The sequence below is a fragment of the Rhipicephalus microplus genome, chromosome 6 (assembly GCF_043290135.1).
Source record: "Rhipicephalus microplus isolate Deutch F79 chromosome 6, USDA_Rmic, whole genome shotgun sequence".
NCBI lineage: Eukaryota > Metazoa > Arthropoda > Arachnida > Ixodida > Ixodidae > Rhipicephalus > Rhipicephalus microplus.
The window spans coordinates 181031850-181053647 of NC_134705.1; the positions used below are offsets into that span (position 1 = coordinate 181031850).

Sequence of the window (21798 nt, forward strand, 5' to 3'; positions counted from 1 at the left end):
CTAACACATATGTTGCCTACTATTAGTGCTATATTATTCGCTTGTTCGCCAAGTTCAGAGCACTGGGACGCTACAAACTCGTCACAGTAGCCGCCGATTGTTGTCCACTTTGAGGCGATGCGAATCTTAGACGAGTCGCCACAGAATACTCCGCATTCCACACTGAGCGACAGACAAGGGGGCAACCCTCGGTCGCCACCATCGATTGCACCACCAACACGCAGATTACACGTGCATCACATCACAATGTAAACAGCTCTTTTGCACACCCCATTTCTACATTGTCTAGTCGCACAAGGCCTTGTAGCGACAAAGCAATATCTAAATAGTGACCATGCCCTGCTTCGAATTCATACATCAGTGCTTCAACCGGGCGCTTTGTAAGAGTTCAAGGAACGGGGAACGCACCCCGAACGCAGGCTTCAGTCGAAGGAAAGTGATGAAACGAACGACGTTGTGAGCACAGGTACAGGACTACCTCGAAGTTGCGCTCGACGGCAGTCCACTGCAGGGGCGCTGCTACCTGCCATAGTTGACCCGGACGTCCTCCTCGCCCACGCCTTCGTACGGCTCGTAGTAACCCTCTCGGAGCTGCATGATGTCGACGTCATCGTCGAATCGCTTGACTTCCAGTGAGGTCTCGTTTGCGGTCTGGTTCTTGGTCTCCATGGCGGCGGTCGTCGCGGCGGTCGTCTTACCCCGGGTTAAGAACGGGATGTCGAAGTTTATCTCTATGTTGGCCAGCGCGCCTACCACCGTGTAGACCAGGAAGACGAAGAGGCCGATGAGGAAGATGCCTATGCAGTACTGCATGCTGCTTCCCTTGAACGTGGGGTCCTCTTCGGGAGTCGCCGTGCCCGCTCCGGTGTCCGCAGCCGTTCCTGCGCTCGCCGTTCCGGCGTCCGTGCCAGTGCCCTCCGGCGTTTCGTCGTCGCCCATGGTCATCCGCAAAGATCATTGACCCCTCGAAAGGAAGCAGGGTAGTGACTTCGTCCTTTCGACGGCTCTTTTGTGTAATGTCCGCGACAGGGCAACAGTCACGCTGCGATATCAGTCGGACCTGTCGAGATGCTTGGTCGCTGTCCTACTCCGCGCCCAGAAGGGGGGTTCTTCCTCTTCTCAGTGAGAGTGGTTTGTGCCCCCTACCGCAGAATGGCTGGAGATCAGTGGTCAATCTAATATGTCCTAAAAAGGTTCAACGTATTGAGGCCCTATAAGGTAAAGTGATGTTTAACTTTAAATTGTAGGTAATCAACAATGACTAATTCAATGCTTACACAGTATGGCAGGGTATGTTTTAGAGACAATAGGGAAATGTTTAGTAGCGATGCAACCAGCTTTTTGCCTGTATTAAATCTAAAGACCCAGACGAAAAAGTAAGGTTCTCGCATGCGAAATCTCAGAAATTATCACCGGAGTTAAAAGAACCATTAATTTGGGGTCACAGTTCTATGGAACGCAGCCACAGGGAAGTGTGCTTCACTGTGGAGGGATTCCTCTTAGCCTAAAATATTATGATGCGAAATTATTATTATGAATGTTTTGCTATTGATTACTAGCAATTCATATTTATATGATAAGTGCAGTAATGCTAGCCTAAACATCCTAATGGAATAATCCAGTCACTCCTTAACCAATTCTCAACCTCGGCACTGGGTCTTAGATACGACTGCTGTAGAAAAAAAAAGAGAAAGATTCATTTGGCCGACTACAAAATTGTTTTATTACTATAAGAGAAATTTTCATTTTTAGTTATTGCAATTAATTTATTTATTGACGTAATATTTATGTGTCACTAAAATTACGATATTTTATTTGCCAAAAAATATATCCGTGGATACATGGCAGATGTTTTTTACACCAACTAGCCATGGTGCACACACCTTACAAGTGTAGCACTGTGGCATACCACAAAATGGCATGATGTGGTCGAACAGGTTGTGGGAGCCCCAGAGTTTCCGTTAGATACACCACAAGAAACTTTGGCGCCAGTGCGACTGCAATGCATGGCGCTTCAGCGAACATAGGAATGATAGGTAGTACCACACTAGATTCCCCTTGCCTGCCGGATTATCGGTGGTCACTTCGGAAGCAGCCATCGTCGAAACTGCGGTGGTGGCGCCACTTAAGTAGGGCTGTCCTCAAATAAGTTTTTTTTTTGTTTTTGGAGCTTATATGCAACAAAAATAACGTAAAAAGTTTTTAAAAGGCGTGAACGTAACTATAATTAACCCTACGTAAGTAACGCCACCATAGATGACAGGCGTTTCACACTCATTCAGCAGGCGACCCCTTCAATACAAGGCATAGCCTCTGAAATTAGCAAACGCCAAAATTGCTGATCCCAAAGGCCAAGTACAAACAACCTAAACCCTACGTAGGTGGCGCCGCCGTAGATGATGGGCATTTCGCGCTCATCCGGCAGGCAAGAAAAATATAAGAGGCTATGGTAGTACACGAGCTTGTCTGATCCTCGTACTTCCGGCTCTGTTTGGATTCGCGTGGCTTGAAGCTGCTTCGTCACGAGAACACAATCGGCAAACCTTCAGCAGTTGTCCAGCGCCACCGCCTCAACTTTTCAAGCTAACTGGTATACAAATAGGGTCCCGAAGGATAAAAACGGTCTGTTCTTTTATTCGACACAAAACCAAAACACATCAATGAACAAAGCCATAAGTGTGCGTTCGAAGTCCACAAGCACGAAGACGCGGCAAATTTGTTGTGTTACCCACCATTCCCATGGTCGCTAAATGATCGCAGCGCCAGAGTACTCCCTATAGTTGATTTTAGCAAACTATATGGGGTAGGGAGTGACCCTAGCAAATGACGCGGTGGCCTTGCCGCGGTAGACGTGTCAGTGGCGCTGCTGTCGGTTGACAGGTGAAGGGCAAAGCTTAGAAGACCTGTACCTGGATCGACTGACTCATGGGCTCTGCTATAGACCAACCATAAATGTGATGTTATACTTTACGAATTTCTGTGAAATATTCTCGTTTAGTAGTTTCGGTAGCCGGCTTCCAAGCGTAAAGAAATATACCCCCAGGCTTTTTTTTTTTTCGTTTTAAAAGTGTGTCCAATGACACGCACAGTTTTATAATAGGCCAGTTTCCGCCATATAGATCAACAGAGCTCTTCATGCGGCTTTCTAGAGCTTCAAATCGTAGTCCGGTGGTCTCGTTCGATGAAGACCCACTGTTTTGAGGTATCGCCGTCGTGTCTGGTTCAGCCCAGGGCATATCCATAAAAGGTGCTCGGCTGTAGCCACGGATAGTTCAGTTGTACGAAATGGGTAAGTGAAGCTTCCGGGGCTACATTGAACCACTTGTTTTGGACATGCCCTGCAGTAAGGCAGGTACAACCGGCGCGAGCCACTACAGCAATCGTGCAAGCGAAATAGAAAACTACGATTATAGGAATGGTGTACAGCTCCAGAATAGCTCACGTTGTAGCTTACAACGCTGCACAAACGGAAAGCATTTGTTCACAAAACGAAACTTTATTAACTAATTTCAGTTTACGGTGCGACGCATGCCGATACCACATATTCTGAAAACTGAAGCGTTCCATTCATCTTGCGCCTGGCCATTACGGTTCATCTACGTCGCAGCTAAAAGGGTCCAGAGGCTTTTGACACTCTTCAAAAAGGACACCAGGAAACGCCGCGATAATCGATTCCACTTGACTCCGGCCACCATTGGTAGAAGAGGCGTGACAAATCGGATCATTGTGAGCGGCCAAGCCGACTTCGCATTTGTTCAGTACATAGTAGATCAAAAATAGCGAATCACTGTTAAGGGGGGAGCCGGATATGGGAAGTGCTTCGCCACCGACATCGCGACGGTACGCTTTCAGAGCTACGTAAAAGGCTGCCGCCTCCTCCACGTCTACCTCGACTCTTCCACCTGACTCGAAGCGCCGACCTTTCTGCAGTTTGGAGATGCAACGCGAGAGCCGAGACCCACTTAGCGCGGTGGCTAGCTTCCCACGGAAAAGGGTCTTCAGCACTCGAGGTCCTATCCTGGCGAGCTTGAGGCTCTTTACAAGTGGGTCTTTCGTCGCGGTTACGTTGAAGACGGGTAGTGGCACGTAGACCGTTGGAGAGTCTTCCGAAGACGTTGGCAACGTCGAAAATGCCAGGACCGCTGATTTTCGGCCGCGGTGATTGGTCCACTTGTCCCACGTGGTGGCACGCAGGAGCTTCATTAACTTGGAGTCACCCGTGGTAGACGCGGTTACAACGTCGGGGCCACTGACGACGTACTTCGGTCTGAGAGCCTGCTTCGTCAACGTCGCCGTCGTTGGCGGTGGTTGGCCTAACTTGAATTTAATAGAAGGTGCGCTAGGAAACGTCTCCCCCAGGGCTTTGTTAAGGACGCGCAAGCTTTCTCTCGCTTCGTTTTGTAAAGCCGGAGGAAAAACACTCGCTTCTAGCGAGCTCAGCGAAGCGCTGTCGTAGCTGTCAATCAAACGCAGACAGGCTTGTAGCCCTCTAAGGTGGCCTGGAATAACAGATGACGATGGCTGAAGGTCGGCATTTTCAGAGAGTTCTGTCGTAAGTGCCAGGAAGGGCTGCAGGGTCGCCACGGCACTCTGGAAAAGACGCTCCTGGCCGTTGGTTCGGTACCATTCCTTACTCCAAGCAGAAGTTAGGTTCGAAACAAGCGTTACAACGCAGTTATTGACAGATCTCGTCATCCTCTTTAGCTCCAAGCATAGCTGTTGCCTAAGGCTATCCCGGAACGCCGCTACTTCATGTCCTTCCAAAGAGCTCTCCGCTGCGTCACCGGCACTCGCAGTGACATCGAAACTCGACGGCACTTTTATGTCAGACGGCAGCCGCGGTAGAAGCAAGACGTGGGCAGTGTCGTCGGTCACGTTGGCTGCGACTTCAAAAAAGGGTGACGCACCCAAGGCAGCCATGCGGGCGATAACTCCGGCGATGGCTTCCACCGAGGAATCATTGCTCTCCGCCACAGCTATGATGGCGTCCAGCGTCCTCTCCACGTCTTCGTCGGTGGCCAGGCGTCCGCTCACGCAGTCTTGAAAAAGGTTACGCAAAGCCGCGTAAGAGTCACGTCCTTTGTTTAACAGAAGCGCGATCAACCTGTCCTGGTAATCCGCGGCAAAGATGTCATCGACGCAGGCGACGCTGCAGCCGCGTTCGCTGGCCAGCTTCTCGTACCGCTTCTTCCACCTGGAGCAGACGTGGTCGTACAAGTTTTCGCAGGCTTCGTGATTTGGGTCCAGCTGGTGTTCCAAAAAGTGAACGTAAGCCCTGCATTCGGATGTCTGGCAGAAGAGCCTCGCGTCTATCCCGCCGCGCGCGCTGGCGTTCCTCTCCTCGTCGATAAGCGACCTCTCGAGGTGGTAGTCGTACTGAAGGCCGCCGCTCGAAAGCAACAGCGACGGGAAAGTGGTGTCATTATCTCGTCCCGTGTTGTTGGGCGTCGTCAGGTCGCGCTGAGTCGCTGGCGTAAAGGAGTACTCGGGAGGGGGGCCGAAGAACATGACGTACCCAATGAGAGCCAGAAGAAAGGACAGAATGGCCAGGACCGCGGCCCCCACGACGATACCCAGCTTGCGTTGGTGCACGCGGGAGGTGTCGACGCGAATGCGCTCTTCCTCCATGGTCATAATCTTGTCCGTGGCGCCGTGAGCCCCAGTCTTGGGATTGGCCACGGGTTCGTCGTCAAAATCGTCGTCATCGATGTATGTGGGCATGGCGAGTCTCCAGAAGGCGGTAGTATTAGACGGATTTGGAACAGGGGCGGTGGGGAAAGGCAGGAGACGCTGTGGTCAAAAGAATAGCCTTCGAAGAGACCGGTAATTTCAAGGCAGGGCAGCCCTCACAGCATTGCCCCAGTGCGGGACGTCTTCTTCTTTGTGCAATAATGATAATTGCTAGAGGTGATGAGCTTAGCCCACTACAAAGGGTGTATAGACGATAAGTGAAACCGTAATGAAAGAAGAAAAGTAAGGCATTTGCTTCAAGATGAAGGTGAAGCGTAATAAATAAAAATGTATCGCGTAAGAGCGTTCAACATGTCCAAGAATTGAAAATTCGAACTTGAGAATTTAGAGCCGTTATCATGAACTGTGCAATACGGAAGTGCAAGTTCAGCCACAATTAATAGATGGGCAACAAGTGATGGATGACAAATAATAAACAAGCTGGGATCGAGGGCTGTTATTTTCTATACCCATACAGGCAAACGGCGTTTCAATATTTTCCTTTACGACCGAGATTAAAGCAAGATTTTCTAAAACAGTCATATCGCAGTGATGACATCGGTAATTTGATGTGGTGACTGAGCCGTGCTTTTTGTGTTCTTATATTCGCGTGCAGTATAAACACTTTTTCGCTGCATTACGTTGGCTACTACTTCTTTCCCATCAGTCCTCCCATTTGTGCAAAGAAGCCAACTACACATCACAAAGGACAACTTCCCTAATGTTACACAACAATCTAATACAGTATCCATGCGCTACTTGTCTACATTGATATGAGCCACCGGTTGAGGATAACAACACACCACGGAAATGACCTTAGCTTTATGGTCATCACTCTACAATTTTTCAAATAGGCACGCCAAGCTCGCATTTATTTGAGATAACGTTAACGTGCACATGTAATAGTTTACAACACTGTTACAGCTCTGTTTTTTCGATTTTGTTATAACTGAGTCGAACATGGTATTCAGTTCAATATAGTTCAGGTCGCCCGTATGAATTCATTCTTCTTTTTTCGTTGTCCTTGGCACCGGAGTAATCGGGACGCGTACCGCCTGTGGTAACGCGATGCGGCACCGCTGCAGCGTTGCTCGAACTGGTGGTTACCTTGGTGACGAAGGCAGTGACGTCGAAGGTCACCGATCGGCCCAAAGTTGTCTCGGTGTTGCTGTCACCTGGCTTCTTCAACTCAGAATCATGAGGTGCTGCGTCCGAGTTTCTTTCGGAGTTTTCCTTGCGTGTCTCCTTCGTGTTGCTCAGCGAAGCGTCATCGCCATGATTCAGACTGCCCCCTGCGCTCAGACTGCACCATTCCAGACAACGTGTTCGTACAGTGTTCCGGGTCTTCTCCGCACCGTTCTTGGGACGCCGTCGAACCAAACTGGCGTGGTGGTCTGCGGAAGCACCCGATGTCGCGTCGTGGCTTGATTTCTCACTGTACTCAACATCGCCGATGCATTTGGTTCGACATTTATCGAATACCGATTCTTCGCCGGCCACGCTCCTGAGAGATTCAGGCTCCACCTGTGGTGGCCCTTCGTCCCGGTCGACAAGCTCCGAGTCGAGCTGCATGTCATACACGTCGTTCGTGGCCGGCACGAACCAGCTGGTGACATTGCCTTCGCGAGCGGGCGGAGTGGTGTGAAAGATGGTTCCCGCCCGGGGCAGGCTGGACGCGCTAAAGACGTGCTTCGACACCAGCGCCATCATGAGGAGTAGCACTGCGGCGACCGAGGCGCCGACGGTGAGGTACGCCTTGCGTTCGCGCGTTCGCTCCTTGTGCCGCTTCCACTGCTCCTGCTGGATGGCTAGATCGGCGTACCATCGCAGCAAAATGGTATTGGTCCCTTCGGGAGACTGTGCCGGAGGACCGTAGGGGACAGCGGGCTGGTGTTTCTCGGGCATATTTTGGTCGCGAGAATCGAGGCGGGAAGCGTCGCTTTTGACCGAAGGCGCCCGCATTGTGTCGAGAGACATGGCGGCAGCTTTTCTTCTTCTTTCTCTTCTCCTCTCACGGCAGCTTTTGCTTGCTTGCTTGATCCTCTCTTGTGGTTCTTACCCACTAAAGGTATTTGGCCAAGAAGCCGCCGGTTAATGTAAGTCAACAATTTAGGACTATGCAGGCTAGAGAAAGGTGACTACATAATTTTTAACAGCACGGGATGATTTTGGGAAAATGTGAGCACGAAGAAAAGACGGGTTGCTTGCTTTTTCATATATATGCTCTTCTGGCTCATGCCCACTGTGGGGAACTGGCCGAGATTTCGTAGTTTCATACTCTTTACTATGGTGCCCACATGACAGCGATGGCTGATAACACGAACGATTTTTGAAGGCTAGAGCTTTGGGTGTCTCATTAAAGTCGTTTAGTTCATTAATCTTGTGTGGTTCTATTGTCTGTCTATATACGTTTCTTGCGCGTATACCCACAACAAATTAGCCATGCATGTCACAGATCACGACTATTTGTGATGTCATCACAAGACATCATGATGACGCCACTGTATAGCGTCACATAACATGACGTCACGTATACTGACGTCATGCACATGACATCATTACTTGGTCAAAAGTGGGTTGAATCGAGAAGCAGTGCGCGACGAGGTGTTTTGCCGAAAGCTTACAGCGTCTCTTATCTTGAACTCATTTCAAAGCCGTGGTATAAATGCAGGAGGCTTTCGGATGGGGGCATGGGAGGTTCCATGCATTGATTTAGAAGAAAAAGGAGATGTTTTTCGATTTTAAGTTTTGTTGTTGCTATTACTCTAAATTTTATAGTCAAGTAAAGGCTGTATGCTGTCTGATCTGACTAGTTTAAAGAAACAATTATTTGCCTCCTTGTGTTTTCAAGTACATGTTCTTTTTTTCTTTTTCCGTTATGAATACCTAATACTTAAAATATCTAAATAAAGAGAGATAATTATTTTTATGGGGAACTAGAGAGGTTAACTTGCCTGGTTTTTCACCTGACAGGCTACTTTAGGTGACGGGTGATGACAATGATATATACAATGATAAACACACAACACATGCAGTTACATACACGCATAACAATCACATAACACATACAGTTGCTCACACGCACTGCATTATTTACAACGTTTCGTTCCAGCCTGTGGCCCGTCAGAATGTCAGTATAGCGCTTTTGTGGAGTCTAACGCACTGGAGCTGCTCTGCCATGGGCCTAGAATATTTTTCAACTCCAAGCTTGTGTCCTGTTGTATTTTTAAGGTCATCATCAGAGACTGTCTCTACGACACATATCATAATTCATATCATTGCCTGATGGCCAATTCCCGTGAGTGGGCATGATCCGTGGTAGAGGCATCATCATCATCATTATATTCCGAGTCGACTGAGCTGGATGCGAAAAAAACTCGGCGAGTTTTCAATTTAAGACCAAAGATGAAAAATAATTGAATCGCCTAGGGTATAAACAAAGCAAAAACGAACGACGAGGCCATTAGGAGGCAATAACGATAAGAATAATTCAACAATATCTAACACAGCAGCCAGTGAGAAAAATTTCAAGGTACCAAGTTTTGGTTAGGAATATTATTATCAAAGAATTCTTTTGCCACATGGAAATTGGCACATGGCTTATCATACGTTGCTGTTGCTGTAGCCCAGAGAAGACGTCCCGAAGAGAAAAAATTATTTTGAGAATTCATCATTATCATCAACATTGTTTGTTTGCAGCAAAAAAAAATACAGAATTTCCCTGCGCGAGGCAAAGACTAAAGGCTAAAAGCCTGACAAGGTTTCACCCCCTATTTACCAAAACAGTCTGCATCAGTGACATATACATTTACACATCACTAACACACAATTGTATGCATTAGTTACAAATTTCATGCGTATTTACACATTTCATTAGTAGAAAATACTGGCATGCCATTTTATATTTATTTTACACATTCTAAATAATCAAACATTCAGAAATGCATTTTCGTCATATGCAAACGAAATCATTTCCGAGTGATTCTGGAGTTTCTGAACAAAATTTCATTTTTTCCCGTGTGGCTTGCGGGTATAAGTAAAAAAAAAGGGGGGGGGGGACCCTTGTTGAACGCGATAGCGAAATCCGGGCCCTAGTTCACCCTTCAATCGCTAAGTGCAAACTTATTCATATGTCTTGTTACATACCCACGCACGCACACAAACACGCACACAGTAAATTGGACCAGTGCGCGCTATTATCGCCGAATAGGCTTGTTTTCGTCGTGACACTTTTCGAACAAAATGCGTTAAAGGGCCGTGAAACACTTTTTCAAATAACCATAGAATGAATTCACTAGAAGAGCTTATTGCCTCGTGAATTCAACGCCGCGAAAATTTTAAGAATCCATGCAGTACGAGTGAAGTTACAAAGGTTTGTCGCATGCTGTAATTGCACTCTCTCCTCTCGTCCCGACGAAAGCGCTCGGGGCTAAGCAGGGAGGGGTGGCAGGGCAAAGAAACTACCGCGGCTCGTGACCTTGAGCACCTTTTTTTCTTCGAATGCGCGGCTTTCTCAGTGTGACGGCGGGCGCGCGTGTGGACAAGTAGCGGCCTCCCGCGGCTATCTCGGTAACTTGATTTTTCGGTCACAGACACACTCACGATTTTTCACTCACAACCAACGGGGCAGACGCCGGCGGTGGGTTTTCTGCGAGACGAGCTCTTTAACGCTATCGCGTGAAAAATTGTCAATGTTTTCATGCTCTTGACAGCAATAGCATATTGTGAGGTGGAACCCCACCAAGCCTTATAAATAATAATTAAGTGCTGGTATACTGTATTGAAATTTTGTAGTATAATAAGTGCACAATTTGCCAGTGGGACGCTATTGATAGTACCAAGCAAATGAAAGATGACCATAAATTCTGGCCTGGTAATTTATTTCGTTAAAGCTTGACCTAAGAAATGTTTAAGGAATCTAGTGCCTGGAATGAAAGCTTTATGAGCGTTTCTTGTTCTTGTTGGCCTCCTAACTGTGGCGCACACCCACTGTGGGGTGGTGAATTTTTTCTTGGCCAATCCCCTACTGTGGGGGATTGGCCATGAATCTAGTGGTTTTATTAAATAGCTTGATGTTTTAGAGTAACGAAGGTATTATAATAGAAATATTACAGAATACATTATAAATTATTGAGCTCTTCTGAATTATGGTCACCTATGACGATGGCTCCGGCCCAGGGGTGTGATTGGCCCAGTGGTGGGTGCACTTCTTCCATAAAGTTTCACAGCGTAATATTTTTTTTTATTTTGTAGGGATATAAATTCGCTTTATTACCAGTTGCTAATAATTAAATATTGAGAGCTAGCAAAATTCCGCACGATAATATTTCAGCATCGATGAATAATTTCTGAATCCAAAAGAGAAGAACCATGTGACTGTGTCCCAGGGTATATAGCCCCATATGGAATGATAACTGGTTTAAAAACGAATTATGATGATGTCCGAGGTGGATGTCGATGATGATGTTTGCTTTTATTCCTCAATGACACAATGCCGATAGGGGACGTATACTTCTTTTACCTGTATATTAAAAATGTGACGAGGTACCGATACGTGAGATACGGCTGTCCCAGCGTCTAGATATATATAGTAGTATACAAGATACACACAAAGGTGAGACAAATTCAAAAGAACGAAAGAAGAAATAATATTGAGAGGCGCTGTGTGCATATACAATGCAAGGCGTATAACGGAAGGATACAGTCGTCATATTTTCGTTCATACAGCGTATAATCACATCGCAGACAGAGTTCGTACTGATAACTTTTTTTATTCGGTTACACATTTCCTACGAGATGAAACCAGTGGTGTTGTGATTATGTTCCTGCGATTATTGGTGCCTGCCACGGTGGCCTTGTGGTTCTGGTGCCCGACTGCTGGTCCCGGATAAAAATAACAAGAAAGAAAAATAAACAGTACAGTGAATTTGTCTATACTGGAATCACCTACAGGAATAAGCTAGAAATAATTCCCACAAATGATACTGAAATTGTTAAACACGCTTGGGAAAACATCCGGCTAACACCCGCTGCACGTAAGGCAGGCCGCCACCGCCTCGCTAAAAGTACGATTGCCAATGTAATCACATCATATTTCCCAGGTTTTGACAGCAGTGGCGCGGTGCATTAAGCGCACCAGGATTCAGAAGTACACGAAAATCTTGGCGAGAACGCTTGCTCAGAATATGGCGCGGGATTGCGACTACACCGTGGTCCTCCACAAAAATCACAAAAATATCACAGCATACCCACGGAGTGAATGATGATGAGTGGGGCGAAGCGTCCATCAGCCCGTCCGCGCGACCATCCATGCGTCCATCCATGAATCTATCTATCTATCTATCTATCTATCTATCTATCTATCTATCTATCTATCTATCTATCTATCTATCTATCTATCTATCTATCTATCTATCTGTCTGTCTGTCTGTCTGTCTGTCTGTCTGTCTGTCTGTCTGTCTGTCTGTCTGTCTGTCTGTCTGTCTGTCTGTCTGTCTGTGCGTCCATTCATCCATTCATCCATCCATCCGTACGTCCGCGCGTCTATTCATCCGTTCGTCCGTCTGCTAGTCTGTCTGTCCATGCGTCTATCTAGCGCACACTCCAAGTACCGCCATCTCCCACGTCACATCTCCTGTGGCACATACCCGCTCTAGAGCGGGTATGTGCCCACAATAGTGGTGATGTGGGCTTGTTGGCGAAACATTTGAAAGAAATTTATGTAGCGCGAGGCGAAAAAACGAACGCAGGAAAGTCTTCTCAGTCTATTATTTCATGTGTTCGTTTTTTCCCCTCGCACGACACAAGTTTCTTTCGGGTATGCGCCACCGCTGGCTAAGTACTACTACATACATTCAATGGATGGACAGAGCCACGCCTTAAGGAGCTTCGTCACTAAAACAACATTGGCGTGCACATATAACAACACCAACACTCGCAGAAGAACGATATTAGCGCTATACCTTAACAACACATTTTATATATATATATATATATATATATATATATATATATATATATATATATATATATATATATATATATATATATATATATATATATATATATATATATATATTGTTAAGGCGTTTAATAGCCGGTCCACAGCGAGCAAGCACAATGGCGACAGTAACGGCCAAGCACGGGCTCTCAGTGCGAGCGGCGTCCTTGTTGGGTAGCCCCACTAGAAGGTACTCAAGAGTTCGACCCATTTCATAGTTCGGAGGCTTCGCTACAATATATATATATATATATATATATATATATATATATATATATATATATATATATATATATATATATATATTGAATTAACTTGCAGATAGCACATAAGAAAGGATCGTATATATATATATATATATATATATATATATATATATATATATATATATATATTATAATCTGTTATACTCTGTATACACGCGGGCACATGTTTACCTGGTAATGAAGCGAAGAATATATACTCAGCCGAGTCGTGCGGTATTCCGTCACCAACGTATGCATGTGGCTCCACAGTTTTAACATATTTCCATACGTAAGATTTAAGAACTATTGCTGTATTCCTTGATGAGGACGTAGCACACAATATAGTGAGACTCTCTTCTCTTGTATTCAATGAACTGCAGGTCTCCATTCATGCTAATATTTAATTCGAACAACATAATTTAAACACATCTCACAGCTTACATTACGCCAGATTTAAAAGTATGATTGTTCCCCAAAGATCCATTGAACGTGTGCCAAGGTCTATAGTATACTTCCCCGCCGCGGTGGTCTATAGTGGTTAAGGTACTCGGCTGCTGACCAGCAGGTCGCGGGATCGAATCCAGGCTGGGGCGGCTGCATTTCCGATGGAGGCGGAAATGTTGTAGGCCCCTGTGCTCAGATTCGGGTGCACGTTAAAGAGCCCCAGGTGGTCAAAACTTCTGGAGCCCTCCACTATACGGCGTCTCTCAAAATAATATGGTGGTTTTGGGATGGTAAACCCCACATATCAGTCAATCAATCAATTTTATATAGTGTATACCGTCGTGCAAAAGGTCATGTGCTGTGTGTTTGGGGCGGTCAAATTAATTGAGTGATCCGCCTCAGTGGATATGGGTGCGTGCTCGGCTGCTGACACTATGGTCGTGGGTTCGACCCCAGTCGCCGCGGTCGCATTTCGATGGAGCCGAAATGTTAACGTGTGTACACGTGTCTCTAACATTTCTGTCTCTAACAGTGACATCGCAAAGTACACTTTGTGATGTCACTGCACCTTATAAAGAACACCGCAGACGCTCGAAATTTCAGAAGCCCTCTAGTAAGGCGTCTATATCATAATCATATGGTTGTCTTGGAACACAAAACCCCGCATACAGTGATGAAAGAGCTGCGGCCATATATTGTGCGGTCTTTCAACGTGAGCGTTGCTTCTTGTTGTAATCTCTCTTTAACAAGCTAAACAACACCCATAAACACACCTAAGCAACAAAAAAACTGGGGGAGATTTCGCATGCAGAAGGAACACACGGGTGTATGCCATATAGTTCGCAATATGTTTGTTTTTATCAGTATAGGTCATTACGTCACGTATATGAATTACAAGACGTGCATCAGCGATTATGCCTGGTCTTTGCAATTGCAAAACTTCGCCCAAGAGCTCTTCTCCAGGCAGGTGGTTTTGTTGGCGTAGCTGTCACTGCGGTCCACATAGTCGACGTGCTTTTCCCAGGACGAGGCGTTGCGTATGCCGCCGTAGACGTCGAAATAGGCTTCGGGCGACGTCCTAAACGAGACGCGTATCAGCACCTTGCCCGCCGAGCGTCCTCCGAACGAGCTGGTATCATCAACGCTGTCCAGACGCCAGGCGGCGCACTTGCCGGGGAACCGCGCCTCCGCCACGGCGTTGATGTGGGCGACTGCGAAGAGGGCAAACGACCGGCCCAACGACGCGTCGTCCAGCTTCTTCTCGGCACCGACGCACGCGCAGAAGGCTTGCGGCACGAAGGCCTCCTCGCAAGTCCTCTCTGGCAGCATGGGTCGGAACAGGCTCAAGCCCTTGTTCGACGGCACCACGCTCAGATCTGGAAGGGAGGCGAGGCTCAGGAGCGTGGCGTGAAAGTCGTACGTGGTCACGAGACGCCGCTGGTTGACCTCCAGCGAGGCGGCGACTTCGGGGTGTCCGTCGAGGAAGCCGCGAGGCAGGACCCACAGGCAGAACGGCGTCTTGTCCTCGTGCCGGCCTACCTCCGTCCGGCGAAACGTTCCCTGCCGCATTCCGTGATCGCTGAGAAACACGACGGCCGTGTGGTCCAGGAGACCTCTGGCGGCGAGGTTCCTGAAGAACAACTCGACAGGCTCGTCCATGCACGCCACCTGTTCGATGCTGTCGTGGGACATGTACGACAGCCAGGCGAAGGTGAACAGCCTCCGCTTCTCGTGCAACTCGAGCACCTTGGCGAGGTAATTGAGCACCTCCTTCGTCTTCAGGCGACCGCCCATGCACGCCACGGGATCCGAGGTGTTCGTGTCCATCAGTAGCATCATGGGATGCGCGTAGTAATCGGTAGGCGCCTCCTTGAAGCCCAGTGCACCCGTGAAGAGTGCCCAGTTGGCCATCTCTTCCAGAAAGAAGGTGGCGTATCCGAGCGACTTGTAGACCTTCCAGATGGCCGGCAGTGTGTCGTAGTGACTGTTCCTGAACAGGCGCGACATGTCGGCGCCTGATATGCCCGTCAGCAGGGGCACGAGATTCGGGAACGAGTTCTGGCCCACCTTGTTGTACATGAGGAACTCGTAGGCGCCGCGTTCCTCCACCAGAAACCTTCGAGTTCTGGCCATGCGGCGGTTGAAGTTGATCCGGGACGTCGAGTCCACGCCCAGGATTAGGACGCTAAGCTGTCCTGGAGATAGGGGCTCGCTGGCGTCTCTCTTTTCCACCGGCACGAAGAAGTACTCGGAGAACAGGTGCGTGCCTTGTGCTTCGCACGAGATGCGGACGTAGTCTTGTCGCAGAGGCTGGCCGAAGACGAGTCGGACCGGAGGTCCCAAGACTGGCTCCGAGTCCGGGTTTACCGCAGACACGTTTCGGAGCACCGCCTGGTAGTAGCAACCGATGTCATTGGTGCTCGCATTGTACTCCCTTCGGAGGACTTCCTCATCCATGTTGAAGACGTCGATAGCTTGGCGCAGTGCGCTGGGTCTCGTAACTTTGACGCAGTAGCCTTCGTAATTGAACGGTGTTTTTAGCGTGCTCCATTTGATGGTCCAGTGGTACGGATCGTAGAAGGGCATTTTGCATCCGGGAGTGTCCACCACGTAACCGCTCCAAACGAGATCCATCTCTCTGAAGATGCCAGGAAGGTATGTGACTTCCAAAATAAATACGATAGTTCCCAAAACGAGGGTATAAAGGACCTGTAGCCTGATTGACGATGGCCAGCAAGCTCGAAGCATCCCACGCTCTTCTTCTTGTTCACTTTTTGTCCCTGGCGCATACCCACCGTGGGGGATTTGCGAAGAATTGAGTGGCTTTTAAAAAATGTGCAGATTTAGAATAATGGAGATATAATAGAAATATTACCGATGACCTATAGGAATAGTGGTGCTTGATCTAATGCATATATTCATTTAAATAAAGAAACGAATTTGTCCCCTGGCTGCGACTCTCGATGATGATCATGGTGGTGGATGTGAAGAAGGGGATCCTTAAATGTGTCGGCACATTTGTTTAAACATCCTTATCTAAATAATCCGGCTGGTAAAACAATTCCATCTCACAAATGAGGCACCGTCCGTTTCATGGCCGCTCCCCCGTGGTGGGTTGCACCAGGACTCTGAGGAACAACCAATCAACCAACCATTGTGCCATTGGGATGCTGATAATAATGCCACACATTTGCGGGGTGTCTCCAGTCAACTAAGCTGGACAAAAATCAGAAAACAGAAGGCATAGCGGATAAAAAGTTATAAATAGATGCATCTAACCAAAAAGAGACTATGAGAACCAGTGCTATAATTTTCGATTTCCCCCTTACGTGTTTGCCCTTTTTTTTTAGTCTGGTCAGTTACCCTTAATGACCAATGGTCATCATGCCAACGCCTCACATCCGTGACAATATCAAAAAGCCCTATATGTTCACTGACGCATTATGCTCTCCCTGTCTCATATAATGTTACACCTCACACATACTATACAATTGATGGCTATGACATTCACTACTCTCCTCCTCCTTTCATAACTTCTCTTACCCAACTCCTTGCTATGCTAATAGATGATATGGCGCAAGACACCTGCGCGCTTACACCTTGGGCTGGTAATTATTTTTGTACATTGCGACGTGAATTAGCAAGGCCTCCAAATGTCAAATGCGCCAGCCCAAACATTTTCACGCACATGCCTCTACCGCAATTGTATTGTCTATTTAGTTGTTAAAGATACTTGACGGCAATGAGGCAGCACCGATACCCATCCGTGAAATAGTGAACAGCATGCCCACACAATAAAAATGTTTACACCCTTATAGGTGTAAAAAGAGTGTTTTACAGATTTACACCTTTTTCTTTGCTGGTACACTCTCAGAGAAGGGTGTAACTGGCAAAAAGGTGTTATTATGCCGTTCGTGAGGGTTTTGAAGAACAGAAGGGCGTACACCTATAATTGTTGGAATAAAAATTGTTACGTTTAACCTCCCATAGTTGTCATATAATCATTAGTGACGCCGTACTGAAGGGCTCCGAAAATTTGAACCACCTGGGGTTACTTAAGGTGCACCTAAGTCTAACTACACAGGTCTCGCACTGCAGCCCGTTGCTGCGGGCGTCACACCCTTCCTCGCTATTTCACCTATAGTTTCCCTACAGCTCGATTCCTTAAAAAAATAAAGAAAAAATCAAAATTAACCGATGGTCGAGACATGGCGCGCTGGGAATCTTGAAGGGACGTATTAGAAGACACCGTTTTCTCCGTGGAAAAAAGCCTCAGCGTGTATGTATATTTTAGAAACAACGTGTGATGAAAACAGAAGCTCGAACTAAACGGTGCAACTGTCTGTAGCTCATCCGGAAAAAATGAATTCCTAATAATAAATAAAGCCGCAATCGAAGCAGACTTGTACGCGGCAAAAGAAACGGACAGCGCTGATAACGGAGGAAGGTAACGCAAATTATAAATCAGATTAGAAAAAAAAGATATGATGTGAAAGTATGTATTCGGGTGGGAACAGACATGGTGGGCGTGGGGGGGGGGGGCACAAAACAAAGTAGAAACGAGAATAAAAACAAGAACAGCTACGGACATCGAAGCTCCGTCGGCTGCAGGGCGAGCGGATCGCTGCTGTCGGGTAGCACAGCAATGGCGACGAGACGAGGCCCTCCACGCAGACGATATCAATTTGGATTTCTGTTCTCTCTTTCCCCTTACTTCTCTCTCTCATCTCTTTATCGCTCTATTCTACCCTTCCCTTCTTCATCTCTACATCTGTATAAGCTCTTTCGATGTCGCAAGAGGGAACTATAGGGGAGCGCGAGAGCGTACAGCAGTGAGTGGGGTGGAGTTACGTACCGGCATGAGAGTGCGGAGGGAGGCTTGTAAAAGAGGGGGACACAGTGGGCGTGTCGGCTGCCGGTCACGTTTCAAAAGAGAGTGGGCGTGGCGTCCTAAAGGTCGCGGTCTTTGCGTGCCAGCCAATGAGTGGACGTCCGTTTTCTCTCTTTCCACGTATATTCTCTCCCTCACTTTCTGCTGCCCCTCGCTCGACTGTCACTTCTCTCCGACCGAATGCACGACGATGCTGCCCTCTACGTCGCTCCCTTCTTCTTACGTCGCATTTTTTTTTCCCTCTATTACCGTTCCTTCTTATATTTAGAAAGCTTCTTTCTCCCTCGCGTCGTGTCTGTGACTCCTCTCGCCTTTCTTCCTGTCACAATATCCTTACCTTCTAAAAAAAAAAAAAAAACCGTCTCTCGTTCGAAAAAAAAAAGATGAAGTAAAGAGACGCAAAATTTCCGTATATACCGCTGCGAACCTCTGTAGAGTGTCGCCAATCTCTCGTTGTCGCAAAAACCCTCCGTCTCCCAGTGCGGCTCCCAATTTTCCCGCGTGCCGATGCCAGCGTTGCTGGTATCTTCGATTTTTTTCCCCCTTCAGTTTCGTTCGTGGTTGTCTTTCTTGCTTCAAAAGCAGGGACGCACAGCTCCATGTTACGCAGAATATCGCGCTCCAGAGTGTGTGTCGTTGTTGCCACGGGACCGATCATTGCGGAGTTCGGTTGCGGCTCTTTCGAGAGGAGGAAACGAGAAAGGGGTGCAAGGCGAGAGGCGCGGTATACGCTTTAGAAGGCTGGTGGCGCCTTCATGCGCATTACTGCGGCGGGCCCTCCAATTCACCGCGTCGCGCTTTAACGTCGCCTCGCCGTTATTTATTTATTTACCGCTTCGCTCTCGTTCATTTGCCCGGCTCGGAACACCTGTTTCTGAGGGTAAGGTTGAATGAGGTGACGTGTGCGCTGGACTTGCGTTGCTGCGCCATCTTTCTATAGGAGCAGCAAAGGGTGCTACTTGTTCCATAGTCGGTATACGACGTTACAATGTAGTTGCACCTAACGAAAAACGAGGGCGACTTGAACAGGAAAAGTAGGGCGTACAGTTTCAACTGTTTACTTTCCCAAGTGCACATCATTGATATACTCGAAACAGTAACCATCACAAAGGAATATAGCTCATTGCTATATTTACTAGTTTATCTACATTACTGTTTATTTAACTATTGATGCATCGCTGCTGCTTTACATGGTTGTTCGCTATACAGATTGCTACATCCATATTATCATCTGTATGTATATCGTAATGACATGCTTTTGAGATAACACACTCGAAATGTATTGCACACTATATGCTTGTCTATCGCTCTTTGTTTTTAGTTCTTGATGCTTTTCTAACAGCGTAACAATGTTGCGAATCTTGTAAGGGTGCTACACTCCCACCTGCCCTTTCGTTGGAAGTGCAACTGGGCGGGTCCACTTTCCCATGTTTATTGTTTCGGGTTTTATGTTCAGATTCTTTAGAAGGGCTCCACTAAAAGCCTTCCTAAATTTAGCCCTTTCCCTATGCGGGAAGTTGAATCTAAAAAGCTACAGTACAGAGGAGTCTCTCGTACAAGGTCTCGTATGTGTGTTTCCCTTTTTTTGTAATCTAGCTATTCGACAGGGCTAAATGTGTAGGCAGCCTTAAACGGGGCGTATAGAAGAATTCGAAAGGTTGGTCGGTTGGTTCCTCAACAACATGGCGCAACCCACCTAAGGGGATAGGCCATGAATGGGACGGTGCCTTGCTTTTTAAATTAGTTCACTTCTTGAAAGAAAGGGTTGAATTCATTAGCTAAGAATGTATGGTAATAATTGTTAGGTGATGGATTTCTAAACAAACAAAAAAACCCTGAAAACGTTAACATAATAAACAAGTACAAAAAAGTCTATATATAAAACAACATAATTTAGCTGTGTTTAGCATTCCATTCATTTAGATTCTAGTGAAAAACCTGTAACAGCGGTAAAAACGTTCTTGTGGCTGAAACCAAATGCGACTGCGCCAAATGAAAGAATCACTGGAAGTGTCAAGTTTAAGTCGAACTTTAGTAGGGGTTTTTCTAGTAATCGTTTCCTTTGACTTTTGAATTTCCGGCATGACAAAAAAAAAAAAAGTGCTCCAAAGATTCACTCTCAATACAGTGAAGACACAAAGACGACTGTGCCAGACCCAACCTGGTTTGCTGTGTTCTTTTGTTTTTCTTTTTTGTCCCTTTTACCCTGGCTCAACCCACCATAGGGGTTCGGCCATGAAACGAACGGTGCATGCCTTGTTATTTAAAATGAAATGCCCATAATTTCGAAATGTTAAGTTCTTAATGAATATGCTTGATTTTGATAATCTTTCTTAACGATGAACTTAGCATTCTCTATTAACACGCATCTATTGCGTCGTCCACTTCCTCCCGCAATCGTAAAATTGTGGAAAAGAATAAAATCAAAGTGCGCATCTCTGAAGAATCTACACAGTTTAAGTTCCTTGATAGTATATTATTACCCTAAAAATCGTGATAATTAAGATAGCAAAACTTATTGTTAAGTCGCTCGTTTTTTTTCTCCATCGGCCCGTTGTGGGTATCGCTCAGTGGTATATTGGGAACATGTCCCCAATTAACATCTGTAATTTGTGCTAACTATTCGATCATTCCTTAGTCATAAAAATCTTATATGATATCACTTTACCCTTCGAATACATCATTTCTTGGCCAATCCCCAAGTGTGGGTGTGAACCATTCATACAGGCAATTATCATCACCATCACCACCGCCACCTGATCATGACAACGCAAGTATGTCCTTACGCAAATCGTTCGAAATCGGGTTGTGCAAGTACTCCGGGCTATATTATATAGCTAATGTGCAGCCCACTGCGACCTGCAGTGCACTCAAATACGTAGCGTAGCGTTGAGTACGAAAGCTCGCGGCGTTCTGTGACATCGCTGTTTTTTTTTTTTTTATGTTCCCTAAGATCTCCCTCGAGATTTCCGGCGAGTCACTCTCCCGGGCAATCACGGGTGCTGGTTAACGCCGACTGTATCCAGTAAAATATAGACGAAAAATGTCCGGCTTCCTGGATATATTGAGAACTTTGAACGAAACCTAAAAAATAGTGGACAGCGACGACGACCATCAAGCGTTTCCTGTCTTGAAAGCTGCAGCACTTAGCTCTCGCGTGTATGAAGAATTTGAAAAACACCCTGGCTGATAATGCGCTCACCGTAAGTGGCCCTGCGATCACGTCGAAAGGCGTGACCATTGGAAAGGTGATGGTTATTGTTTAGAAATAAGGGTTATGCATGGAGTCGCGTTATAAGGAGTATATATATATATATATATATATATATATATATATGAGATCTAACAGACAGTAATGCCAAGGAATGTACAGGGTAAGTTATTAGAACCCATGGAATGTAAATAAGAAGAAAGAAGAAAGAAAAGTGGATGAAAAAATAACCAGTTATTTTTTCATCCACTTTTCTTTCTTCTTTCTTTTTATTTAC

At 46.6% G+C, this 21798-nt stretch overlaps 2 protein-coding genes across 3 annotated transcripts in view; one reads left to right on the top strand and one right to left on the bottom strand.

Moving 5' to 3' along the window:
- LOC142765719 (uncharacterized) overlaps positions 1–21798 on the top strand; it is a 205968-nt gene that overhangs the window by 176733 nt on the left and 7437 nt on the right. The window lies entirely within an intron of this gene.
- On the bottom strand, positions 14332–16134 carry LOC119168267 (uncharacterized). The gene has a single exon (XM_037419670.2). It carries the CDS (start codon positions 16051–16053, stop codon positions 14332–14334), a length of 1722 nt encoding a protein of 573 aa, XP_037275567.2. The 5' UTR covers positions 16054–16134.